The sequence below is a fragment of the Vulpes vulpes genome, chromosome 7, assembly GCF_048418805.1.
Source record: "Vulpes vulpes isolate BD-2025 chromosome 7, VulVul3, whole genome shotgun sequence".
In the NCBI taxonomy this organism is placed as follows: Eukaryota; Metazoa; Chordata; class Mammalia; order Carnivora; family Canidae; genus Vulpes; species Vulpes vulpes.
The window spans coordinates 18767802-18795319 of NC_132786.1; the positions used below are offsets into that span (position 1 = coordinate 18767802).

Below are 27518 nucleotides of genomic sequence, written 5' to 3' on the forward strand. Positions count from 1 at the left end.
GGAGGCTGGAGGAGAATGATGACATTCTCACAGACGATGGAAAAGTAGGGACATTGAGGAGTGTGGTAGGGGTGCCAGGCTGTGGGGGCGGGGGGTTGAGATACATGCAGTTTTCTTCAGCTGTCCTCAGCTACTTGAGTACAGTTGGGCAAGCAGGGCAGAAACAGGAGCAGAGGCATAAAGGGTGTTTCATGGCTAATGACCCCAGGGCTGACCACAGGAGCCAGGCTGGGTCAGGAAGGGAGAACAAACAAAGGGTAAGGAAAGCAGATCGATGTGCACACTGAGTTTGCAGAGTTATCAGTAGGATTAGGACAGTTTTGGGGCACCTGGGTGGCTCAGTGATTGAGCATTTGCCTTTGGCTCAGGTCGTGAACCTACGATCCTGGGATGGAGTCCCCACATCAGGCTCCCCACAGGGAGCCTGGTTCTCCCTCTACCTATGTCTGCCTCTCTCTGTGTGTCTCATGAATAAATAACATCTTTATTTATTTTTTTAAGATTTTATTTATTTATTCATGAGAGAGACACAGAGGCAGAGGCACAGACAGAGGGAGAAGCAGGCTCCTTGCAGGGAGCCTGATGTGGGACTCGATGCCGGATTCCAGAATCATGTCTTGAGCCAAAGGCAGAAGCTCAACCACTGAGCCACCCAGGCATCCCTAAATAACATCTTTAAAAAAAAAAAAAAAGAATTAGGACAGTTTCAGGCCAGGTTTCCTGGGAAACAGCCCCTGGGGTAGAGGCTCCTGTGCATGTGATGTTTCCTTGGGGTTCTCCTGAGAATAACAGCTATGAAGGGATGAGAGCAGCAGATTGGGTAGAAGGAGCAACAGGGCCCACCAGCAGTCCCCCAGGATTGAAGGCCTGGCACCCTGGGTTGAGGCCTGAGAACCACTTTATACTGGGCTGCTGGCCAGTGTCCTATGGAGATGGCTCTCAGCCTGCTCAGTGTTCATGGGGAGGGAGAGGGCAGCCTGGGGTGCTTTTGGGTGTCATGTAAAGAAGACAGGCCTCAGTCAGACATTGATGAGCATGGGTCAGGTAGAAGGGTGGCAGATGTGAGAAATGGCCACCAGGGAGCAGATTGGGACATGCGCAGAGGATGCCAGCAAGAGGTGGGGACAGGGATTCTGTACTGTTCTTCCACTAGCTACCTGCCCTGCAGGGAGGGGGTGCTCTCATGGGAGAGAGGACTGAATGGGCCTCTGAGGTGGGGGTGGGGAGGAAGTGACTGAACAAGAAGAGCCCTGAATCCTGTGGGCATACAAACTAGTTCTTCAAACAGAAGTCTAGAGACCTGGGCCTGGGTGTGCTGCTGTGCTGCTCAGAGCTTGGACCTGAGGGTTCACTGACTGCCAAAGTGGCAGAGCACCCAAGGGTACAAGGAGAAGGCCTCAGCACTTTCTGGGGAGGCTGGCAGGGCAGCTGCTTCCACACAGGACACAGAGAGCCCCGGCCGTGGAGTCAGGGCCCAGGTGGGGTCTGATGCCAGAGTGTGCCAGGGACCATGCTGCTGTTTATGTCTGAAGGCCCTTCACTTATAGGAGACACAACTGAAGATCATAGCATGGTGCTGGTCCCCACTCCCTGCATTTCATTTCTCTAGGCCTCCAGATAGGCTTTTACCTTGGAGAATTTCTGGTAAATTCTTTCCCCCCAGTCGAGAGAGAGAGAGAGAGAGAGAGAGAGAGAGAGAGAGAGAGAGAGACAGGAGAGAGAGACTCTCCTTAGATAAATCAGCATTGAACATCAGAATGCAATTAACCCTTATTATTTCCTGCCAGTTCTGCCTTCCATCGCGGTTTCTGCATACCCCACCCCCACCCCCCAAACCCGCTTCTGCTTTCCAGAGGTATTTTCTCTCCTCACTGCGTGCTATACCTGCTGCTATACCTGCTCAACCCGCTTCAGGGGCTTTGGGCAGGTCAGAGGGTCAAGGAGCCCCAGAGCCATAGGGAACATGACCTCTGGCCTTGCTCAATCCCCTCATTTTTTCAGAGAAACTGAGGCCCAGATAGCCCGCAACTCGCACGTTGCCACTCAGCAAATCAGTGAAGGACTCAAGTCCCTGTGGGGACGGGGTGGGGTGGGCAGCGACCATAGCGCTGTCAGCATGTCACTTCTCCGTGTCTTCTCCTCCCCAGGCGACAGCCTGCTGCTAGTGAAGAACCCGCCCCCTGCCCCGCAGCAGCCGCAGCCGCAGCCGCAACTTCAGCCGCAGCCGCAGCCGCAGCCGCCTCCGCAGAGCCTGCCGGTGCTCCCGGCGGCTGAGAACACGGGCGGCGGGCCCCCGGAGGAGGGTTTCCCCGCGCTGGCCGGGTCGCAGGCTGGAGGCGCGTGCAGCGGCGGGGGAGGGGCCGGGGGTGGCGCGGGGGGGCCCGGAGGGGGCGGGGGAGGCTGCGGCAGCTGCTGCCCTGGCGGCCTGCGGCGGAACTTGCTCCTGCACGGCGCGCGCAGCAAGCCCTACTCGTGCCCCGAGTGCGGCAAGAGCTTTGGCGTGCGCAAGAGCCTCATCATCCACCACCGCAGCCACACCAAGGAGCGGCCGTACGAGTGCGCCGAGTGCGAGAAGAGCTTCAACTGCCACTCGGGCCTCATCCGCCACCAGATGACGCACCGCGGCGAGCGGCCCTACAAGTGCTCCGAGTGCGAGAAGACCTACAGCCGCAAGGAGCACCTGCAGAACCACCAGCGGCTGCACACGGGCGAGCGGCCCTTCCAGTGCGCGCTCTGCGGCAAGAGCTTCATCCGCAAGCAGAACCTGCTCAAGCACCAGCGCATCCACACGGGCGAGCGGCCCTACACGTGCGGCGAGTGCGGCAAGAGCTTCCGCTACAAGGAGTCGCTCAAGGACCACCTGCGCGTGCACAGCGGCGGCCCGGGGCTCGGCGCCCCTCGGCCGCTCCAGGCACCGCCGGAGCACGACTAGGGCTGGGCTGGGGGAGGGGAGGGCCCGGCGGCAGGAGCAGGGGGTGGGGGTTGACCAGAGTGCCCCTGATCCTGCCCGGGGTTCTCGGGGCGCCTTCCCTCCCTCGACCTGCCTCCTGTTGGAAATTGGGAAGAGGAATTGCACTCCACACAGGGTCCCCCAAGGGCTGGGCAGGGGGCTCCTAGATCTGTCCTGCCTGAATGGACTGGGCCAGTTCATCTCATAGGGTGGACCAGGGGGCCGGCTGAGCGTCTTCCCCCAGGGAAAGTGCTAGAACACAGTGAGGAGGCAAGAGCCTTCGGGCATCTCCCTCAGACACCTAGCATGCCCGTTTGGCCACTGAGGTCACAGTTTGTGATCAGGGGAAGCAACTAGGGAGTCTCAGAAGCCTTCTGAGATAAAGAAATAAGGTCCTATGGTTAAGAGATAATGAGTAAGGAAGCGGAAGTGTGACGGGAAATGAGGGATGAGCTAAGGGGTAACATCTCTGATGACAGCACTGCCTTGCGTTTAAATAGCGCTTTATACTTTTTTAAACATGTTTTCTATCCGTTATCCGTTTTCACCCTTAGCCTGTCCCTCGAAGGTACGTGGGGTAGGATTGTTCCTACTTGATCACTGAGATGAGAGCCCCAGGTGGATACTTTACCAGGATCACACAAGAAGAGAGCAGTAGGGCTGGGACCAGGGCTCTCCTGACCCCAGTGCAGTGTCCCCCACCACACACACTGCCTACCTCCCATGTCCCAGAGACTTCTCCCGCCTGGCCTCTCTTGGTCTCTCTCCTGCCTCCTTCCCGAGCCACCAAAACTCAGAAGCAAGGAGGGTTACTGGGGGTGGGGAACCCATCAGCTTACACAATGCCCTGGGTTGTGCATCTGAAAGGCTCTTCCTGTGTAGGCTCTTCTGGGCCTTAGGTCCCCTCCCCCAGCCTGTCCTTCCCACCTGAGTCCTTCAAACTGGTGCAGCATCTTTTCACTGCCCAGTAGTGACCCGGCCCTCCAGAGGCAGCTGGTGCCCTGAGTCAGACCTCACTTTGTTGATTTATTCCAGTTTCCCCAGGGCAAAGGGGTGAGGGAGAGGCTCCTGCTGCTGGAGCAGCCATCAAGAAAATGAGTCTCTTCCCAGGAGAGCCGGGCAAGTGGGTGCTAGAGTCTGAGAGTCTCAGTCTCCTGCCCTGAGCCTCCCAACTGGTGCTATCTGTTAACTGACCATGCTCATGGACATGGACACAGACCCTACTCTGCCCCAGACCCTGCAGGTGCCTCGGGAGGCACCCAAAGGACTCCCTTGAGTTGGTGCATCTGCTCCGTGGTCCTGAGGGGCCATAGTCTCCATATCTGCGTTTTGCATGACCAGGCACTGGGATGGGGTGGTTTCCCTGGAAGACCCTTGTTTGTGTCAAGAATGACTTTTCCTGCTCCCCCCATTGACCCGGCTTCTCTCCCAGTGGGGAGCACAGTGGGCAGCCCACAGCCGGCACCACCTTTGTGAGCATTCTGCTTCCGCCCTTCCCCTCATCTGTGCCACTCTGCTTTCCTCAGACCCCTTTTTGCCATGCAAAGGGAATTCTCAAAATTAAATAAAAGGTGTCCAGATTGCAGACTGCATTTTCACAAGGCCAGGGGATTCTGCAGCATGGCTTAATACAGTAAAGCCTTGAACTGGAATCCAACTAACTGGTATTTTTTTTTTTTCCTTCCTTCTGCTTTCTAAGAAGAGATGAGAAGTTAAACAGACAAGTTCAAAGGAGTTTGTTTTAGAACAGAAGGGAACACTCTAGTCCAGTGTTTTGGTTGGGAGGAGGCAATGTTCTGCTTTAAAAAGTACATGCAGAAAATCAGTATTTTCATAATCTAAATCATGGAGAATAAGACCAACTTTTTTCTCTCTCTCTCTTTTTTTTTGGCTGTTGAGAGTGTGAAGAAGGGGAAGAAATCACTTTTGAGACATGGGTTTGGGACACCTGAATATACAGCTGGAGTCCCTCTATTTTAAACTCAAGGAGCTGATTCCCAAAGAGGGTTACTGACTACGCCAGTGAGAGGGGGTGTCTGGTTCCCGCATCCTGGTCTGACGGAAGCCACTGCACCAAGTCCCCCCTCGGTGACACCACAGTCTCCTAGCACTGGCCTCAGGCATGTCCTAGAATGAACTCCTTGGAGCTGATCAAAGGTGACGCTCAGTGTGGACCTCTACCAAGCAGCAGGGGTCCTCACTGTGGACTCTTGGAGTCCACTTACTGAAGCAGGATAAAGGTCTTGCTTTTAAGGTGGATTTTTATTTTCCTTCTGATAATGTGTTAATTAAAATTAACTATTTTAATTTAAAAATGCATGCAGTAAAAATTTAAATGGTAAAAAGAAACAACAACAAAAAGAGTAAAGCTCTTTCCTACCAGACTCCCTGGTGAGAGATATCCACTGCCAAGAGCTTTTATGTCCTTCCAGAGCCTGAGAAGTCAAGGCTTGGAGGATGAGATGGATGGAGCTGGGGGAGAGGATGTGGGAGGCAATGGGGGATGAAACTCGGCAGGGAGGCAGGAATTGGGATTATAAGGGGGGGAGACTGGCCTGGTCATAGGTTGTGAAGAAGTTGTAGGTTTCAAGGTAAATTAAGGCCGGACCATAAAGGGCCTTGTATGCCAAGACTATTTCATAGCCTGGGATCCGCTGTGCCGTAAGAACCTTTAGAAGCCCAGAGGTACCTTGCTGGGTCAGTCCATAGAGCATGTGACTCTTGATTTTGGAGTCAAGCCCCATGTTGGGTGTAAAGGTTACTTTAAAAATCTTTAGAAGCCTAGAGTGTATTGCTCTGAGAGGTCAGACACCGTAGAAATGGAAGTCTTGAGACAGCAAATTTAAATAAGACACCACTGGAAACAATGACAAGTGAACAATAATTATATTCAAGCTTTTGGGCACCATAATTGACCCTCTGAGATCTGGTCCAAGGATATTGGATGTTGGTGAGTAAGGGGAAGGAGGAAACCTCATACTGGGCTCAAGATGAATCAGCTTATGACTATTTAACAGTATTGGTTTATTGGATTGTTAGAAAAATGTGCAATAGGGGCATCCTATCAGCCTGAGGCCCTGAGAGCAGGACCATTTGGGGGAGGCCATGGCTGCCATTCCATCTGCCATTGATTCGGGGAGCCATTGTGCAGAGATAATTCTAAAAGTAATTCTTGAGAAGAGGATTCTTAGGTGTGAGAATCTCACTCCCCTCTCCCTACCCACACCACCCCATGAGGTACCCCTAGGTCCCCTTCCACAAGAATCTAATAGTATGATGCTGGCACTGTGTCACTAAGGTTAAGAACCTCTAGTCAAATCTCTTGAGATGTACTTTAAATCAACATCGTCCTCCAGCATTGGAATTTCTATAGATTTGCTGTCCTGTTATAAGAGAAAACTGACCTTGGTTTGTATCCCATTCAAGATTCAAGGGAGATCCTTACCCAGTCAGAACTGAAAGCCTGTGTTGGTTACCTGGGTGTCCCCACAACTTCCATCCCTATGGGGCCAATATCCTTTAACCATAAAAGGACTTGAGTCCCCATCCTACAAATAGTGTCAAAAGCAGTAGCCCCCACCCCACATCTCCCCTGTGGAGATGAGGACTGGTTCCTTGTCCTTTGTTGGCTCCTGCTTCCTGAATTTGCAAATTCGCTTGTGTCTGCTCTCAGCTCTGCATTAACCCAGACAGCTCTTTTGCCTTTTCTTAGTTTTCCCCAGATCAGATTTTTTTTTTTTAAGGTTTTATTTATTCATGAGAGACACAGACAGAGAGAGAGAGACAGAGGCAGAGACACTGGCAGAGGGAGAAGCAGGCTCCATGCAGGGAGCCTGATGTGGGACTTGATCCCAGGTCTCCAGGATCATGCCCTGGACTGAAGGCGGCGCTTAAACTGCTGAGCCACCGGGGCTGCCCGCCAGATCAGATTTTATGTGCAGTAGTAGATTTTTATCCTTTGGAGATTTTAGAGGGTCTCAGCACAGCTAACGACCCAAAATTAGGCCTGAAGTATTTACTGTCTCTTCTTTTTTTAAGGTTTTACTTATTTACTCTTGAGAAACCCACAGAGAGAGGCAATCTCCCTGAGGGGAGCTTAATGCAGTACTCAATCCCAGGGCCCTGGGATCACGACCTGAACCAAAGGCAGACGCTCAGCCACTGAGCCACCCATGTGCCCCACTATCTCTGTTCTTAAGATGTTGGAGAACTTTTGCCAGGAATTTCTCAGAATTCACCATTTTCCATTCTTGATCTGGTATCTTACCTGCCCCTCTAAAGACTAGCTCTTCTCCCCCTTTCTGAGATCTCTCATTCCCCCCTCCCAGAGTATCCAAGGAAATACCCAAATCCTCATTTATTAGGGGACCAATTGAATTTTGTTCCTCACCTTCTCCCTTCCAAGCCATTCCTGGGGCCTATTTTTCCCCGATTAAAATGGCAAAATTTGTGAAACAAAACACTGCACTCTAAGAAATTCTGCATTATGTTTTAATCCATTTATGGAGTTTCAAATAGATCTTATCTTAATACACGCAAAATTCAAAATGGATAAAAGGATGTGCAGAAAACAACTCGTCACCCAGTCACCCGGTTCCTCTACCTGAAGCTGACTAGTCAACTGGAGAACGGAGAAGATTCTGGAAGGAAGCTGGAATCATTCACAGAGTCAAAGGAACAGTTGAACAGTCAATCCTGGACAGAGGCAAAACTGTGTCTCTCATTTCTGCTCCTTTCTGTATGTTGGGATCATTCTTTCAGACCAACTTACTCCAAAAAATGGGGGATGAACAAAACTGAAGCAGGCTCCCCACAGGGACCCCCACCCAGTGCCCAGTACAGAGCTCTATCCTGGAACTCTGGGATCATGCCCTGAGCTGAAGGCAGATGCTCAACCACTGAGCCACCCAGGCGCCCCTGAAGATTTTATTTATTCATGAGAGGCAAAGAGAGAGAGGCAGAGGGAGAAGCAGGTTACATGCAGGGAGCCCGATGTGGGACTTGATCTCAGGACCCCATGATCATGACCTGAGCCAAAGGCAGATGCTCAACCACTGAGCCACCCAGGCATTCCCCCAGAAGATTATTTGAGAGAAGGAGCACAAAAGACCTGGTCTCTGTCATCTAAAGATTTCGGGATAGTAAGGGGAACAGAATAGAAAGGGTCTCAACTAAGTGGAATAAAGCCATGATCTATAAACTTTTTCAAGTAAAAATATGTTTGGGCATACATATATGTATATACACATGTTAATATGTATGCTATAAATCATGCACAATAGAAAATTTAAAGGACAAGATAGTTTTAAAGCATTATTTTAAACTTGTAATATATGTGGTTCAAAGGATACTTCTTTGTCACTAGAAATGAGGATGTGGGTGAGATAATGTCTAAGGTCACTTTCAGCTCTGCATGTTACGTTAATATTTTACAGACACAGATGACAGATTAAAGGCACTAAGTCTATTTTCTTGATTCCTGTAATACCACTGCCACCAATTGGAATAATCATGAGCCTTATTGGAAAGTTTATTTAAAGGCCTGCATCAAGGGATTCCTGGGTGGCGCAGCGGTTTGGCGCCTGCCTTTGGCCCAGGGTGCGATCCTGGAGACCTGGGATCGAATCCCTCGTCGGGCTCCCGGTGCATGGAGCCTGCTTCTCCCTCTGCCTGTGTCTCTGCCTCTCTCTCTGTGTGACTATCATAAATAAATAAAAATTAAAAAAAAAAAAAAAGCCTGCATCAAGATCTGAGTGTCATTGGGAAAGGACAAATGAGCAGCTTCTAAGGGACATAACAAAGTGACATTTATGTTGGTGGATTCATCCCAGCACAAGCTTGGAGGACGTTGCCACAGCAAAAACACAAAAACGAGAAATCGCCTGTCATTGAGTGCTTGTTATATGCCAAGCATTCGGGTACACAAGCACTTTACTTAGACATATTATTTCTTTTAATCCCATCAACACTGCTAGAATGTGATATATTCTCAGTGGGAAGACACTGAAGCATAGTGAGAATATGTCACCAGTGAAGGAGCCAGGATACAAAGAATAATAGTGATCAGGGTGCTTTTTTTTCTAAAATGTTATTTATTTATTTGAGAGAGAGAGCAGGCACACATGGGGGTGGGCAGGTGACAGGTAGAGGGAGAAGCAGACTCCCCTCTAAGCAGGGAGCCCGACATGGGCCTCGATCCCAGGACTTGGAGATCATGACCTGAGCTAATGGCAGACACTTAACTGACTTAGCCACCTAGGTACCCCAGCACTCTGGAAATTTGATCTAAATATTTTCCCACTGTTCCAGGCTCAGAGTCAGGGGTGTTGAACAAACCATAGTGACTCTCAAGAGACTGGTGGATAAGCCAGAGCATCAGTTTATTTTATTTACTTATTTATTATTTTTTAAAGATTTTTATTTATTCATGAGAGACACAGAGAGAGAGGCAGAGATACAGGCAGAGGGAGAACCAGGCTCCATGCGTGGACTTGATCCCAGGTCTCCAGGATCACGCCCTGGGCTGAAGGCGGTGCTAAACCGCTGAGCCACCCAGGGATTCCCCCTAGAGCATCAGTTTAATAATTTCCAGAAGTGGACTGGACATTTGTATCAGCCTCACCTGCATGTTGCCTCCCAGTAGCTATATGGGAACCTGCATAATCAGACTACCTGATGAACACAGAAACAGAACAGAGGATTCTAGAACTGAATCACTTGGTAACATCTGTGCCCAGTATCCTGTGTCCCGACATGTCTGTCCCCACAGTCATGATACATTTTTTTCTGTGTCTGACAGTAAGTTTTTATTGGTCTGAGAAAGTCAATCAGACCCTAGACATATCTCAATAGCTGATTGGTTTCCTCAGCTTGACCCACCCTTTCTTTAGATGTGTTCATGATTCAGTCAGTTTCCTGCTGATCTGATTGCCGTGGAATTCATGCCTTCTCTTGGAGGTGACTTTACCTATCCTTATTCTCTGATTTGCCATTCAATCATTCAGACATATTTATAGGCACCTCTGTGTGCAAGAAATGGTGTATACCATGGAGGGACATTTTTAGTAAAAAAGACACATAATTGGGCAGCCCCGGTGGCCCAGTAGTTTGGTGCCTGCCTCGGCCCAGGGCGTGATCCTGGAGTCCCAGGATCAAGTCCCACATCGGGCTCCCTGCATGGAGCCTGCTTCTCCCTCTGCCTGTGTCTCTGCCTCTCTCTCTAGCTGTGTCTCTATGAATAAATAAATTTTAAAAAAACCTTTAAAAAAAAGACACATAATTACCATATAAACTAATAAAAAATGAAGTCATTTTGGTTAGTGATAATGCTGTGAAAATGTCTATCAGGGTGTCAAGATTGAGTGTTGGGATGGGAAGGGTGTTGGGCGGTAGCCGGGATGGACAGGGAATGTCTCTCTGAGGAGGAAAAGTCTGAACTGAGCCCTGCATGCTAAGAAGGAGCCAGTCTGTTGATCTTGGGTTTAGTTCTCTGAGGAAGTGCTTTGAGACTGTTATTCAAAGTGGAAGTTCATTGCCTATCTCTACAGAGACCATGTGGTACAAATTAGGCTAGTATGGTTGCAGTAGTGTTTTGTATCGGGTGATCAAATGGAAATGCAACCATGCTTTCTAAATCAAAACTCCAAACTCATCATCCAACAGTAACATGTGGGCTGGATTAAACATTTGAAATCAGGGCTATCTTGGATTTTTTTTTAAAAGACTTTTTACTTATTTATTCATGAGAAACACACACACACAGAGGCAGAGACACAGGCAGAGGGAGAAGCAGGCTCCATGCAGGGAGCTGGATGTGGGACTGGATCCCAGGTCTCCAGGATCACACCCTGGGCTGAAGGCAGCACTAAACCACTGAGCCACTCGGGCTGCCCTGATTACCCTAATTCAAAGGACACAGTGAGTTGGTCTGGGAACCTTGACCACCGCTGTTGATGTGGAAAGTTGATGTGGCTTTCTAGTTTCTAGAAAGCCAAGTAACAGCTGACCTAGTGGAATAAAACGACATGCCAGTTGGGGCCACATCTCCTTTCCCCAACTAAATTTATTCTTCCCTCAGAGCAATCTCTGATTTGTATACATTTTTTATTCTTTTAGAGCACCTCGCGGAGCGCTGCGCACCTAGAAGACACACAAAGGCCAGCGTTTGCCTTGGGAGTCTGAATCTGCCCTTGACTTGGAGGAACCAAGCCCTCTGGCCCGAGCGCCGAGCTGCTGTTCATCCTCCTGCCGCTTGGGGGCGGTCTCGAAATCCCGCGGGGTTAGGACGAGCCGCTGGAGCCGCTCTTGGCGCGGGAGGGCCGAACTCCCACAATGCACCTTGTATCAACACGGCACTGGTGGTGCCTTGGAGGTGGGGTAGGGGGTGTCCAGCGGACCGGGGCGCAGCGAGAGGGGTATCAGGCGGGGCTCGGGTGTTGAGGGGCGACTGGCAGCCATGGCGGAGTCGGCGCCTGCTCGGGTAAGGGTCCCCCCGGCACGGGTCGCGGCCGCGTTCGGGATGGCGGAGCTCCTGGCCAGGGCGGGGCTTCGAGGTCCGGACTCCCGTGGTGCTGGGGGGCTCGGGACTTCCCCGGCTGCTCCTGACGAACGCCGCCCCCCTCCCACGCCCTCAAAGCTCTGTCTTCCCCTTCTCGGGCTCCTTCGTCTTCGGGCCGGAGCGCCGGCGCCACACACCGTCGCCGAGAAACTTCTCCGAGGCTTGTTTCGTGTTTTGTTTGTGTGTGTGTGTGTGTGGGGGGGGGTTGTTGTTTTTTTGAGAGCGCGCGCGCACGAGCTGGGGGAGGGGGCAGAGGGAGAGTTGTGGGTTTTTTTTTTTTAAGAGGTGAGAGGAAAAAAAAAAAAGAGGTGAGAGAGGGCGGGAGGAGGGGCAGGAGGAGAGGGAGAGACTTTTTTTTTTTACGCGAGAGAGCGCGAGCGTTGAGGGAGAGGGCGAGAGATTTATTTTTTAAGAGCCCAAGAGAGGGGGAGGGGCAGAAAGTCTTTTGAGAGAGCGAGCGCGCGGTGGGGGTGGGGGAGGGGCAGAGGGAGAGGGAAAACGTTAAGTAGGCTCCACGCCCACCATGGAGCCGGAAGCGGGGCTCCAGCTCCTGACCCTGAGATCGTGACCTGAGCCTAAATAAAGGGTTACTGGTTTAACTGACTGGTCCACTTAGGAGCTGGAAAATGTAAAGGATATACTTCGGGTAAACGGAAACTATTCCCAATGGAAAGTCTGAAAATGCAAGAACGTATGGCGATCTGTGGAAATGGGTAAATCTGAACATTGAGGGAAACTAATAATCTTTCGTGAGGTTAAAAACAAAAGCAAATTAAAATACATGCAGCGTTGATGTAAAAACAGGAGATCAGAATTCAGTTGTTTGAAGGTCTTTATAAGTATGTTTCCCGTAATACTGGGGTACTTGCTAAAAGACTTTCTAGTCTTGGCTAGAAAGCTTACAAGTTAGAAGGGGAGGGATCCTGGGTGGTGCAGCGGTTTGGCGCCTGCCTTTGGCCCAGGGCGCGTTCCTGGAGACCCGGGATCGAATCCCACGTCGGGCTCCCGGTGCATGGAGCCTGCTTCTCCCTCTGCCTGTGTCTCTGCTTCTCTCTCTCTGTGTGTGACTATCATAAAAAAAGAAAAGAAAAGTTACAAGTTAGAAGGGGAAATAATAGAATAAGAGAAATCACCTAAAAGAAGGCGAGAAAGACAATGAAAAGAGAATAAATAGTACAAGAAAGGTAAAAAGTAAATTGAAATATACCAACAATTACAATAAATGTAAATGGACTAAATGTTCTAAGTAAAAGGCAAAAGGTTGTCAGAATGGAAAAAAAAAATCCTGCTATATGGTTTGTAAGAGATACAACTAAAAGACAAAAGCTACAGGGATGCCTGGGTGGCTGGTTGAGTGTCTGCCTTTTCGCGCAGCTCCACTCAAGGGTTCCAAGGTGTGAACCTGGTTGGGGATTGAGTCCTGTATTGGAGTCTCCGTAGGAAGCCTGCTTTTCCCTCTGCCTAGGTCTCTCATGAATAAATAAATAAATTAAAAAAAAAAAAAAAAGATTAAGCTACAGAAACAGTTAAACATAAAAGAATCTGAAATTTCCTCACCTATATTAATATTGCTGGAGTTGGAGGGCTACTATTTTTAATAGTAGTGAGACTCAGTTAACCACCTTGATACGACATTTTTAATATTTTGCAACTAATTACATAGCTTAAAAATATGTAAAGCGAAACTGAAAGAACTATAAGGAAAACTCTCATAGTAGAAGACTGTAAGAAAACCTTAGTTTTTATCAAACCAAAAAGTAATTAGGCTGTAATGCATCTGATAGAACTTTCTGAGGTTATGGAAATATTCTGCTTTGCACTGTTCAAATAGTCACTAGAACTACATGGCTATTATGGCTATTAAGCACTTGAAATGTAGGTAGTATGGCTGAGGAACTGAATTTAATTCAGTTATAATTAATATAGATTTAAGTAGCCATATGTTTCTAGTGGCTGTTGGACAGCACAGATACAGATTTTTTTTTTTTTTAGTTACTTTTTTATCCATATATCTGTCAACATATAATACCAGGGTATAGCATACCTCAATTGAGCTTTGCTCAATACTAAATGCAGAATACTGTATTTTCTTACAAATTGAAGGTTTGTGGCAACTGTGTCACATCTCAGCTGCCATTTTTCTTTTTCTTTTTTTTTTTTTAAGATTTTATTTATTTATTCATGAGAGACACACACAGAGAGGCAAAGACACAGGCAGAGGGAGAAGTAGGCTCCATGCAGGGAGCCCGACATGGGACTCGATCTAGGGACTCCAGGATCATGCCCTGGGCCAAAGGTAGGCGCTAAACCGCTGAGCCACCCAGGGATCCCTCAGCTTCCATTTTTCCAACAGCATTTGCTCACTTTGTGTCACACAATGGTAATTCTTACAGTATTTTAAAGTTTTTCATTATTGTTGTATTTGTTACGTTGTTCTGTGACCAGTAATTATGATTTGCTAAAAACTCAGGTGACAGCCTTTTTTTTTTTTTTTTTTTTTGCAATACAGTTTTTTTTTTTTTAAGATTTTCTTTATTTATTCATGAGACAGACACACACACACACACACACACACACAGAGGCAGAGATACAGGCAGAGGGAGAAGCAGGCTCCATGCAGGGAGCCTGATGTGGGACTTGATCCTGGGACTCCAGGATCATGCCCTGAGCCAAAAGCAGACGCTCAACTGCTAAGCCACCAGGCATCCCCAAAAATATTTTATTTAAATTCAGTTTGCCAACATATAGTCTAACACCCAGTGCTCATCCCTTCAAGTGCCCTCCTTAGTGCCCATCACCCAGTTATCCCGTCCGCCATCCCCCCTCCCCTTCTACAACCCTTTGTTTCCCAGAGTTAGGAGTCTCTCATGGTTCTACTAGAAATAATGCTATTGTTTACTTAAATTACAGTATAGTGTAGATTTATATGCACTGGGAAACCAAAATTTTACTTCATTATGATATTTGCTTTATTGTGGTATTCTGGAACTAAATTTGCAATTTTTTTTAAAGGTTTTATTTATTCATGAGAGACACAGAAAGAGAGGCAGAGACACAGGGAGAGGGAGAAGCAAGCTCCATGCAGGGAACTTGATGTGGGACTCGATCCCAGGTCTCCAGGATCACACCCTGGGCTAAAGGCAGCGCTAAACCGCTGAGCCACCTGGCTGCCCTAAATTTGCAATGTTTCTAAGGTACGCCATTATAGAGAGATTAATGAAGAAAAAATGAAGAGAGTAAAAGAGTCTCGATAGAAATGAGAATGTGTTCTGGCAGTTGATGGTGACTGTTGACTGGGACCTTCGGTAGGGCTCTTGAACAGAATATCTCCATGGGGCTTGGGATCCCTCATGTGTTTTCCAGAGCCCCCTGCCAATTATTTGCTCCATTTGACATGGAGTAGAGTAAAAAAAAAAACAACTGTCCTTGACAACCCTTCTTTTTTTTTTTTTTTTTAAACAAACCCTTCTTCAATTGCAGATTCTTGGGCAGCCTGGGTGGCTTGGCAGTTTAGCGCCACCTTTGGCCCAGGGTGTGATCCTGGAGACCTGGGATTGAGTCCCACGTCCTACATCGGGCTCCCTGCATGGACCCTGCTTCTCCCTCTGCCTGTGTCTCTGCCTCTCGTTCTCTCTGAGCTGAGTGTCTACCGCTGAGCCACTGGGCTGCCCAATAAGGTGAATTTTTAAAATGCACAAGTAAGGAGAAAATGTTTACAGTGTGTATAGTGTGGATAAAGATTCGTACCTAGAATTTTCAGAGAAATTCTGAGATAGTGAGGAAGTCAGATAACCCAAAAGATAAATGGTTAGAAGACTTGAGCAGGTAATTCACTGAAGGAATTTGAATGGACAATAAACATTGAAAAGATGCTTACCTTTATCATTGTAATCAAGGAAAGTGTAGCTGGAAACCATGATGACATATTTCAGACCAACAGGAGGAACAATTTTAGTCTGACAGTACCAAGTGTTGATATAGTTGGGGAACATCCAGAATACTTAACATACTTCTGACAGGAGGAAATTGATACAGCTACTTTAGAAAACATTTGGTATTATTTATTGAAGTCCAAGATATGTATATACCCTATTAGCCAGCAATTCCTTCCTGGGACTATATCCTCGGGAAACTTACCCATGCTGCTAGGAGCCACGTACAGTCTTGTTCACTGTGGCTCCGGTTTTTTTTTTTTTTTTAATTTTTATTTATTTATGATAGTCACAGAGAGAGAGACAGAGAGGCAGAGACACAGGCAGAGGGAGAAGCAGGCTCCATGCACCGGGAGCCCGATATGGGATTCGATCCCGGGTCTCCAGGATCGCGCCCTGGGCCAAAGGCAGGCGCCAAACTGCTGCGCCACCCAGGGATCCCCACCCCCCCCCCTTTTTTTTTTTTTTTTTTGTGGCTCTGTTTGTGGAGACACATCATTAATGGAATGGAAAAGTAAATGGTATGGTCACACTGGAATATTATGAAGTGAAAATTACAGCCATCTGCTACAATAGGATATTTCGAGGAGTTGTGGAATAAGGATTCCTTTTTTTTTTTTTTTTTTTTTTTTAGGATTTTATTTATTTATTCATGACAGACGTGGAGAGAGAGAGAGGCAGAGGGCGAAGCAGGCTCCATGCAGGGAGCCTGACGTGGGATTTGATCCCGGGTCTTCAGGATCATGTCCTGGGCTGAAAGCAGTGCTAAACCGCTGAGCTACCCAGGGATCTCTCCTTTTTTTTTTAAAAGATATTATTTATTTATTCATGAGAGACAACAGAGAGGCAGAGACATAGGAAGAGATGCGGGACTCGATCCTGGGACTCCAGGATCATGCCCTGGGCCAAAGGCAGGTGCTAAACTGTTGAGCCACCCAGGCGTCCCTGGATTCCATTTATATAAAGTCCTAAGATAGGCAAAGTTAAAGAACATGTATTGTTTTGGGGAAAAAAATTGGTGATAATGTAAAAAAAGACAATTACTAGTGAAAATTTAAATTCAGAATAGTAGTTACTTTAGGGAGTCATACAAAGGACCTCAGAGGCAATATTTATATAACTGAGTGGTAGTTACTGGAGATTTGTTGCCAGTACCTTATACATCTTATGTATCAAGTTTTTCTTTTTAAACTATTCATTATTAAAAAGTCCTGGTATTGGGCAGCCCCTGTGGCTCAGCGGTTTAGTGCCACCTTCAGTCCAGGGCGTGATCTTGAGACCCGGAATCGAATCCACATCAGGCTCCCTTCCCTGCATGGAGCCTGCTTCTCTCCCTTTGCCTGTGTCTCTACCTCTCTCTCTCCTGTCTGTGTATTCTCATGAAAAAATAAATAAAATCTTAAAAAAAAAAAGTCATGGTATCTCAGTTGGAGGTGACCTCTTAAATATTATCTAGTCAACCTTAGATAGATGCTACTTTAGAATGTTACTTGTTCTGGGGCTCCTGGGTGCCTCAGTGGTTGAGCTTCTGTGTTTGACTTGGGTCTTCGGCTTGGGTTGTGATCCCTGGGTCCCGGGATTGATTCCCACATCAGGTGCTCCACAGGGACCCTGCTTCTCCCTCTGCCTTTGTCTTTGCTTTTCTCTCTGTTTCTGATGAATAAATAAATAAAATCTTTAAAAACAATGTTATTTGTTTTGTGTTTCACTCAAGCAGATTGAAGCTTCCTTAGGTACAGGGACCGGTCTTATACTTAATGGCAACAGGTTTCAGATGCAGGCCCATTGTATACTTGATCTGACAGTATGATAGAATACCCAAACAGAAATGCCCCAGAAAATCCAGAAGCATGGGCATTGTAAGGCACTTTTTGTATTTTTCACTGCGATCAGGAATATTCTTAAATAATGGAATTTATGTAAAAAATAAATTATGAAAAAATACATGTTTATTGAAGAAGTCAAGCAATAGTTTACAAGGAAAGATTAAAATCTCTTCCTCTCCTCTCCCTGAGGATGTCATATTAACAATTTAGTTTGGTGAATATCTTTCTAGACCTTTCTGTGGGGTGAAACAAAACATATACTCACAAATTTTCTGTTTAGGAAAGTGGGATCATAATAAATATATTTCCCTAAAAGTTGGATTTTTAGCTAGTAGGGTATGATGAAAAACTCTTCCAAACCATATGTATAGGTCTAACTCATTTTTAAAGGTAGTATAGTGTCATTTTTGATTGTGCCATAGTTTATTTAACCATTCTTTTATGAATAGTCCTCTAGATTATTTCCAGGCTTTAACTATTCCAAAGACTATTACCAGTAATCATCTTTGTATGGATGTCAGTAAATAATACCACTTGCTTTTATAAGAGAATACCATGAGTGGGATTGCTAGTTTTTGTTTTTGTTTTTTTAAGATTTTATTTATTCATGAGTGATGCAGAGAGAGAGACAGGCAGAGACACAGGCAGAGGGAGAAGCAGGTTCCACTCAGGGAGCCCGATGTGAGACTCGATTTTGGGACTCCAGGATCATGTCCTGGGCCGAAGGTAGACGCTAAACTGCTGAGCCACCCAGGGATCCTGGTGAAAGGGTTTTGAGTGACTTTTATGAGATTTTCTTTTTTTTTTTTTTTTAAGACTTTATTCATGAGACACACACAGAGACAGAGACATAGGCAGAGGAGAAGCAGGCTTCATGCGGGAAGCCTGATAATGGGACTCGACCTCGGGACTCCAGGATCATGCTCTGAGCTCAAGGCCGGTGCTTAACTGCTGAGCCACCTGGGCGTCCCTGAGATTTTCTTCCATAAAATTTGTAGTATTTTTCATTCCCTCTAGGAGTGTTATAAAACTGCCCAGTTAAAAAAAAAAAGTACCCAGTTTTATATTCTAGACAGCTCCAAATGTACTTCCTTAGCCCTCTTTTTCAAGTGTGTCAACCTGGTGGGTAAAAAGTGGTTTCCCTTTGTTGTATTTGTACTCCTGACTGCTTCTTGACCACCTGCATTTCTTCTATTTGAGAGAGATAGCAAGAGAGAGTTTGAGTGGGGAGGAGAGAGAAGCAGTCTCCCCCAGTCATCAAGGAGCTCAATCCCAGGACCCTGGGATCTTGATCTGAGCTAAGGCAGATGCTTAACCAACTGAGCCACCCAGGTGCCCCAACCACCTGCATTTCTGCTCTCATAATTACTTAGTTTGCAGTTTTGTTTGGGATTATTATTTTTCTTCCCCTTCATACTCTATTTCTATTCTCATGTTTTTTTGTACTTACGCTTATGGCATCGTTCATGGCAGCTAACATTTTCTTCGATCTATACTCTGTATCTATATTAAGTTGTGCTTATTGAGATAATTTTTGTACATAGAATAAAATTCAGTCTTCAGGCATATAATTGAGTTTTGACAAATGTGCAACCATCATCATGTTACCAGATTAGAGAATATTTCCATCATCCCAGAAAGTGTTCTTTGCATTCACTCTCCTTGCTCCAACCCGAGCCCTTAGCAACCTCTGATCTGATTTCTGTCCTTAGAGTTTTGCCTTTCCTTTTTTTTTTTTTTTAAAGATTTTATTTATTCATGAGAGAGAGAGAGAGGCAGAGATATAGGCAGAGGGATAAGCAGGCTTCATGCTGGAAGCTCGATGTAGGACTTGATCCCAGAACTCCAGGATCACTCCCTAAGTCAAAGGCAGATGCTCAGCCACTGAGCCACCCAGGTGTGTCCCCCTCCCCCCTTTTTTAAGTTTTTTTTTTTTTAAGATTTTAATTATTCATGACAGACACACAGAGGCAGAGACATAGGCAGAGACATAGGCAGAGGGAGAAGCAGGCTCCCCATGGGGAGCCGGATTTGGGACTTGATCCTGGGACTCCAGGATCACGACCTGAGCTGAAGGCAGGTGCTCAACCACTGAGCCACCCAGGCGTCCGAGTTTTGCCTTTCCTGAATGTCATGTCAAGTGGCATTTGTGTCTTGCTTCCTTGATGTAGCATGATTTTGACATCCATGTTGTTAGGTGAATCAGTAGTTTGTTCCCTTTTTATCACTAACATAGAATTAGCTTTAATGTGTTAATAATATAACGGTATTTTATTATATGGTGTATTAGTACTCTAAGGCTTCTCTATCAAAGTATTGCAAATTGGGGCTTACACAAAGGTGTATTGTCTTACAGTTCTGGAGTCTGGAAGTCTGAAATCAAGGTGTCCACAGACTTGGTGCCTTCTGAGGACTACCATGACAGAGAATCTGTTCCAGGCTTTTCTCTTAGATTCTGGTGGCCCCTCGTGCATTTTCTTGGCTTGTGGCAACAGAACTCCGACCTCTACCTCCATTGTCATGGGATGGTTCTTCCTATGTGTGTCTCTACATCATTTCCCCTAAGTGTACATCTGTGTCTGTCCAGATCTCCCCTATTTTATAAGGATACCACATCATATTTGATTATAGCCCATCGGATGACCTAATTTAATTTGATTGCCTCTGTAAAGATTCTTCTCTCCAGATCAGATCATATTCTAAAATAGTGGGGGTAGAGACTTCAACTTTTTTTGGGCGGGGGGGGGGCAACAAAATTCATCACAAAGCATATGGATGGAACATAGTTTATCGATTCACCAGTCGATGGACATTTGAATTGTTTCCATCTCGATAGGTGGTTCAAAACAAAAACCACCTCTTTTCAGCCTTTTGCTATGTGGAAGTGGAGAGGAATTATTCAGTGCTCAGATCTTGACTCACCTTCCTGTTTGCACAGAGTGCTAAGCAAGCAAGAAAATGCCAGACCTCAGAAAGGCAGGGGGAGGCTCCAGAAAGCTAGATGAGCCACTGAAAGTGAAAAGCAGAATATGGGACAAAATGAGCCTCTCCAAAGGTCACGTGTCCTGTTTGTTTCATTTGTATTTATTTTTTACATTAAGCTTTTAAGTCTTTTTTTAGGGGGCACAGTTAGGCTTTAAACCCACATATTCAATCAGAACTGAGTTGAGTAACTAGAGTCGGTCATGGCCAAGCTTACATGTTCATTTCTGTGATACTTATGTTCATTTTGTCCCTTCTTTTCCAGACCCTAAGTCCTTGCCACTGCAATTCTTTCAAAGCTATTTCTTCTCAGTGTCGTCCTTGTGGATAGAGCAGCTGCCTTGAAGAAAGTGTATGGCATATAAATGGGGTCAGCAGGGGCTGTGGGGAGACTTCCCATATGTTGACTTTAGTAATGTTGAGCGTCAGCTGTAGTGGTTTTCCTGGTTAGGGACAGATCATGAAAATGAACCACATAAGGAATATGTCAGTAGGCTTCATCAAATCACGCCCATAAACATTTATGAAGGATTTAGTCGGTGTCATCCATTGTACTAGCTGCTCAGGTGCAAAGGTAAATGAGTTGAGCCCTGTAGTAGGTCTTGCTGAGGAATTGTCTTTGTTGGTTTTAGAGACTATAGAATAATGTCAAGTGTGAAGTGCAGATAGTAAGATGTTATGTGTAATATGATTTCACCTTTGTGGGACAAACTTTTTTTTTTTTTTTTTTTTTTAAAGGTAGAAACTAGGTAGCTCTAATGACTCTTGGACCCATTGTTTTCTTTCCTTACATTTGGAACTGACACTGACTGACCCTGGGTCTGATTCTTCATTCAGCACAGGAGGAAACGCCGTTCCACACCTTTGACTTCTTCCACGCCACCCCCACAAGCGACAGAGAAAAGCTCTTACCCGCAGACTACAGAGCTCTCTCTCTGGACTGTGGTGGCCGCCATCCAAGCTGTGGAGAAGAAGATGGAGGCCCAGTCTGCCCGGCTACAGAGTCTGGAGGGGCGGACGGGGACGGCCGAGAAGAAGCTGGCAAACTGTGAGAAGACCGCCGTGGAGTTTGGGAACCAACTGGAGGGCAAGTGGGCTGTGCTGGGAACCCTGCTGCAGGAGTACGGGCTGCTGCAGAGGCGGCTGGAGAACATGGAGAACCTGCTGAGGAACAGCAACTTTTGGGTGTTGCGGCTGCCGCCGGGCAGCAATGGAGAAGTTCCAAAGGTAGTCAGTCCCCTTGGGGGTTAAGAGTCAGACTAGATGGGGATCCAAGCCCTTTATTCTGAATTGCTGGCTTTTCCCTTGTGGCTACGACTGGAGGCATTCATTGTGTACTATTTGTGATTTCAGGTGTCCAGGTCACTTGAAAATGATGGAGTCTGTTTCTCAGAGCAGGAGTGGGAGAATCTGGATGACTGGCAGAAAGAGGTCTACAGAAATGTGATGAAGAGCAACTATGAGACTCTGGTCTCTCTGAGTAAGTAGCACTTTTCTCCCGGGAATTCTCTTTCAGGTATCTTTATATCCCTGGCCAAGTAGCTTGTGACTCGGATTACACCTATAATTCTAGGTGGCTTTGGCTCATCTGTTGGTCCATGCTGGGTTGAGAAATGGGAGTCTCCAAAAAAGAGAGAGAGAATGTAAGAGACACTTAACAGTAGAGAACAAATAGAGTTGATGGAGGGAGATAGGTTAGGTGTTAGGCTAGATGTATGACAGGCATTAAGGAGGACACTTTTTAAAATATATATATATTTTATTTATTTATTCATGAGAGATAGAGAGAGAGAGGCAGAGACACAGGCAGAGGGAGAAGCAGGCTCCACGCAGGGAGCCTGACGTGGGACTTGATCCCGGGGCTGAAGGCGGTGCTAAACCGCTGAGCCACTGGGGCTGCCCAGGAGCGCACTTGTGTTGAATACTGAGTGTTAAATGTAAGTGATGAATCACTAAATCCTACTCCTAGAAACAATATTATGGGCAGCCCGGTTGGTTCAGCGGTTTAGTACCACCCATGTTGGGCTCCCTGCATGGAGCCTGCTTCTCCCTCTGCCTGTGTCTCTGCCTCTCTCCCTCTCTCTCTCTCTCTCTCTGTCTTTCATGAATAAATAAAATCTTAATAAATAAACAAATAAATCTAAAAAAAGCAACAACAGTATTATGCTATATGTTACTAACTCGAATTTAAATAAAAAATTTGAAAAATGAAAAAGAAAAGAAATGGGAGTCCATAAAGATTTTTGGAAAGGTCTTGGTGTTGAGTATTTTATATTTCTTGTCTATGGTCACATAGTTCTTGATAATATTTACCAATAGAGAAGATTTCATCATTATGGTATAATGTGGCCAGGGTTCCTCATGCTATTTTTCATACTTCAAACTTTGTGACAAAGAAATCCTTTGTTATCTGAGATGAGCCAGGCAGCATAGGCTAACCAAATTTTTTTCTTGGCATTTGGCTGGAATTCTATTCAGTCCCTGTGAGCTCAGTGTCTATTTTGTGTTAATTAGAAGTGCTGCTTAATAGATACACATTCTTATATATAAAATATTAGCTATTATTAAGTAGGTTTTGGTAGACAAAATTTTTTTCTAAAGCTTTTATTTATTTATTCATAGAAACACAGAGATTGAGAGAGAGGCAGAGGCACAGGCAGAGAGAGAAGCAGGCTCCATGCAGGGAGCCTGATGTGGGACTCGATCCAGGATCCCCTGGATCAAACCCCAGGCTGCATGCGGCGCTAAACCACTGCGCCACCGGGGCTGCCCTTTTTTTTTTTTTTTTTTTTTTAAGATTTTATTCATTTATTAGAGAGCAGAAAGAGGAGCAAAGGGAGAGGGACAAGCAGACTCCTAGCTGAGTGCAGAGCCTGACTCGGGGCTTGATCTCATGACCCTGAGATCATGACCTGAACCAAAACCAAAAGTCAGACGCTCAACCTACTGCGCCACCTAGGTGCCCCTGACAAAATATTTTCAAACTGAAGTCCATAGAGTTGTGTCAAAAAGGCCAGTGTAACTGGAGCAGAGTGTGGAGCAGATGGGTGAGAGGGGACTGCATGACCTGGGCTGAGTTCTCTGCTCTGCTAGTGGCTGCTTGCTTGTCTGTCCCAGCTGGGGATAATGGTGCCCCGCTTTGCCTTGCAGTGTGTCAGCCTAGATGAAGTTAGATATGCTGAAAGGAGGCAGCACTTGAGACCGTGTACAAGTGAGGGCAGGGTGGGGAAGAAGGGGAGTGGATTTCTGGAGCCTGACTGCCTGAGCCACAGTGACTAATGAAGGAGCACTGAAGGCAGCTGACTGAATAGATTTTTCAAACTGGCTATAATTTTCCAGTTGTCCCAAGCTGCCACTGATGGGAAAGTGGGAAGAACAGTAGCCTTTTAATCTTTTGAACTTTTAATATCAGCCCTGACATTGATTACCGTGTTCATTGGCAGTTGACCAGTGTGCAGTGAGCTTTTACTCTCTCCTGGGCTCACACTGTGCTTATTCCAACCCAGAGGTCCTTGGCCAGCCAGAAGGAGAAGCAGAATTGGGTGCAGGGATGCTGGGTGACTTGGAGGAGGAAGGCCCTGGTGATATCCACCCAGGTAAGTGGATCCAGAATATTCCATCCCTCTCCCTACAGCCTATAACGAGCTTTCTTTCTTTCTTTTTTAAATATATATATATATATATATATATATATATATATATATATATATATATATTCTTTTTATTGAATATAACAAGTTTTCCAACTGCTAAACTGCCAAATGCTGATTATCAGCAACCTCATCTGATATTATTTTAGATTTCTTTATAATTTTCGTTAGTTCATCTAATTAGATGTGCGTCTTCAGTTATTACTGCTGTGGAGAATCCTTAAGTGTTAAGTGTTGTGACTATATTCTACCTCATGCCTCTCTACTATACAGAGTAGAGTACATAATAGCTCTAGTGAAAACCCTCGAGGTTGAGGATAGGATTGGTCAGATATTAGGAGTGGAGCTGTCTGGGTGAGAGGCATGCAGAGCATTTATAAGTCAGCTATTTGGGGGGGAATGTGCAGGAAAACAGGCTGGGTACATGAATGAATATTAGGTTTAAGAGTGGTTGATTTTTTAAAATAATTCATATTTATTACTTTAACACTCTTAAATTAGTTATAGTATATTTTGTCATTTTTCACAGGAATGGAGTATAAATTTATGAACAAGCTTAGAGAATTACCATTTATAACATTGTTCTAGAAAAGTAATCTATTCAGATTTCTCTACCTGAATATAGGTTTGGTTTTTCAGTCTTAGAACCCAGTCGTCTTCTCCAAATTGTCCTGATCCCCTTAATCCTGGGGTACTTTGATTTGAGCCCTTCTGAAATTCACATATGTTTGTTTAGCTCTGAAGAAACCGAAGGTGCTAGAATGTGATCTTTTTTGTTGGTCTTTCTCTCGGCAGCAGAAGGGGTTCTGATCAAGCAGGAGATACAGTACACTCAGGAAGGCTCTGCGGATCTTCCTGGAGAGTTCTCAGGCATTGCTGAAGAGCAGGCTTTCCTGAGCCCAGAGCATGCTGAACTCTGGGATGGTCAGGGTGGTTCTATCCTCTTGGATTCGAGCTCCGGGGACACTAATCTGGAGGATCCCACTGAGGGCAGTAGAGATTCTAGCAGTGGCAGAACTCTGAGCTGTCCCCCGAAGCAGAAATCTAGTAGGCAGGTGCACCTGGGTCAGGAATGTGGGCAGGGCCTAAAGCTGAAGAGGGACACCTCTGGTCCCTATGAATGTTCTGAGTGCGAGATCAGCTTCCATTATAAGCAGCAGCTAGCTACGCATCTGCAGACCCACTCAGGGTGGGGGACTTACACAGCTTCGGAGCCAGAGGAGAGCCTTAGACCCAGGCCACAACTGAAGCCCCAGTCCAAGAGGACAAAGCTTCATCAATGTGATGTGTGCATGAGGAGCTTCAGCTGCAGGGTGAGCCTGGTAACCCACCAGCGCTGCCACCTGCAGGAGGGGCCTAGTGCTGGCCACTATGTCCAGGAGAGGTTCTCACCTAACAGCCTGGTTGCCCTGCCCGGCCACATCCCTTGGAGGAAAAGCCGGAGTTCCCTCATCTGCGGTTACTGTGGCAAGAGCTTCAGCCACCCATCTGATCTAGTGCGGCACCAGCGTATCCACACGGGAGAACGGCCCTACAGCTGCTCAGAGTGTGAGAAGAGCTTTGTCCAGAAGCAGCACCTTCTGCAGCACCAGAAGATCCACCAGCGGGAGCGGGGAGGGCTGGCTCTGGAGCCTGGGAGACCCAATGGCCTGCTTTAAGGGTGCCAGCCCCTCGTCGGTCCCGGGGGGTACAGAAGGGGCTGGCATTGGTCCCCCCAAAGAGACACTGTGCAGAGTCAGGGACTTTTTCCTGAGAAGAGTTGCTTTGATTGCCTTCCCTTGGCCAAGCACCAGGCCAAGCCCAGAGGCTCTCCTGAAAACTGTGGAAGAGGAGGAGTCCAGGGCCACTCCTCTCCCTGCCATCTCTCCCTGCTGTGGAGCTTGTCGTCTCTGGCACCTTCAAAGCTCTGGTTTTCCCATCATGGCTGATGCTTGTGGCGAGCTGCGGTGGGCTCTGACCCCCCAGGGACTGGTGGCTGGTTCCAGGTCCTGTCCCAGCATTTTAGGTCTTCCCTGTGAGGTTGGGTTGGGCCAGTGGAGAAACCAGGTGTGTGGGAGAGTTCTGGGACCTAACCTTCTCTTTCCTCTTCTTTTGTAGTCTCTTTGTTAAAAACAAGTAGAAGTTTTGAGGAAACTTTTTTGGAATTAGAGTTTAGTTGATTTAAAAAACAAAAAAGTCTTGATCCTTGTTTTTTAAAAAATTTCCAGTGTTGTAGAAGTTGTTCCTAACATGGGGACTGGGCCTACCCTCTAGGAGGGATTTGTTTATGGGGGTCTTTTAGCCCACCCACACTTAGTAAGGTCAGAGATCAGGTGGCAGAGTGCTGAGCTCCCTCTTTTGGGGGGGGGAGTCTTTGCTCATAAGGGGCTAACTGAATCTAGAGGAGCAAGAGGAGGAGAGTGGTAGAGGTAAACCTCAGAATCCCTGCTGGGAATGAAGAGTCTTGTGACGGAGCCCAGAGCATGATGCTGCTTGGGAATCTAGGTTTTTCACCATAATCCTCTTCCAACATGGTCCTTGCTGGTTTCTGCAGCCACCCAGGTTAGAAGACTATTTTGTTACTTACAGTTGTCTGACTTGTTCCAGTGGGAATTGGAGTTTGTTCTTATTACACCAGTTGTTTCTTGAGATTGTGTAGATTACACGTTTTTCAAATTAGTTCTGGGATTGACTGTTCAGAGATGATGGAGAAAAAGCACAAAAATGCTTCTTAGGAGTGTTGAATGCCTGCCCCACTGTTGTTTGGGGAGATGGGACTGGGCTCCCGGGTTCCTATATGTGAATGTCTCCTTTGATGATTTGCAGTTGCCTAGAATAAAACTTGCTACTAGCAAAAAAACAAGAACAAAAACAAAAAGAAAAACCCCATGTTGGATATTTTTCTCCCTTTGTCAAGAACATCAAGGTAGGAGGTGGCTGACCTGGAGCAGTGACAGAGGCCTGAAGTCACAGCCTGGCCTGCATTTTTACTTAAACCTAGGACAGACAGAGGGCATGTATGAGAATATCCATGGGACCCTGTGTGGTGGTTGAGGGCTGGAGACAACCTGCATATTGATTTTTGGAGATGGCAGGAAGACAGGGCAGGTAAGATAGGTGTGCCAGCCTCTACTGGGTAGCACTTAGGGACATTGGCTTAGAGCAGCGTATAATGCTGAGTGGGAAGATGTTAGAGATTGAATGAGGTTTATAACAGTACAGTTTATGTACATTAAAAATGCATGTACACAAAACATTTGACAAGAACACTTGGAAATGCAGACTTATACCTTAAACGCATTACAGCTGCTTGTGGGAGCAATGAGTGGGATATGGGGATAAAAAGAAAGAAATAGATAAAAATAAACTTGGCTCACTATAAAGTATAGGATTGTCTTGGATTGTCTTGGTGTAGAAACAACGTGGAAGTTGTCATAGAGCAGGCGCCATGCTCAACTGAGGTGCTCAGCTTTGTTATATGTAGGAAAACCTCAGGAGCTGCTGCTCTCTTAAATTCTTTCTAGTCTCCCTTGCCCTTAAGCTTTTGCATCATAGATTTCCTTATACTCCATCCTTGATTATTTTTACCTCCAGATTGAGTGGTGTGTATGTGTATATGTATGAATGTATGTATGTATGTAT

The 27518-nt window shown here is 46.4% G+C and overlaps 1 protein-coding gene across 9 annotated transcripts in view; it reads left to right on the forward strand.

Annotated features, from left to right (window-relative positions):
• LOC112916239 (zinc finger protein 212) overlaps positions 1 to 27262 on the forward strand; it is a 61197-nt gene extending 33935 nt beyond the window's left edge. For 2 of the 9 annotated variants that reach the window (XM_072764963.1, XM_072764965.1), the window contains exons 10-14: positions 11066 to 11429; positions 21090 to 21477; positions 21601 to 21727; positions 23754 to 23843; positions 24693 to 27262. In XM_072764963.1, the coding sequence (XP_072621064.1) occupies positions 11066 to 11429; positions 21090 to 21477; positions 21601 to 21727; positions 23754 to 23843; positions 24693 to 25555 (1832 nt within the window). In that variant the 3' untranslated portion in view covers positions 25556 to 27262. Of the gene's footprint in view, positions 1 to 2147; positions 5335 to 11065; positions 11430 to 19514; positions 19805 to 20512; positions 20618 to 21084; positions 21478 to 21600; positions 21728 to 23753; positions 23844 to 24692 lie in introns of those variants that run through there. The other 7 variants (XM_072764968.1, XM_025993861.2, XM_072764969.1 and 4 more) reach the window with 6 other exon arrangements.
• The last annotated feature ends 256 nt before the right edge of the window (positions 27263 to 27518 follow it).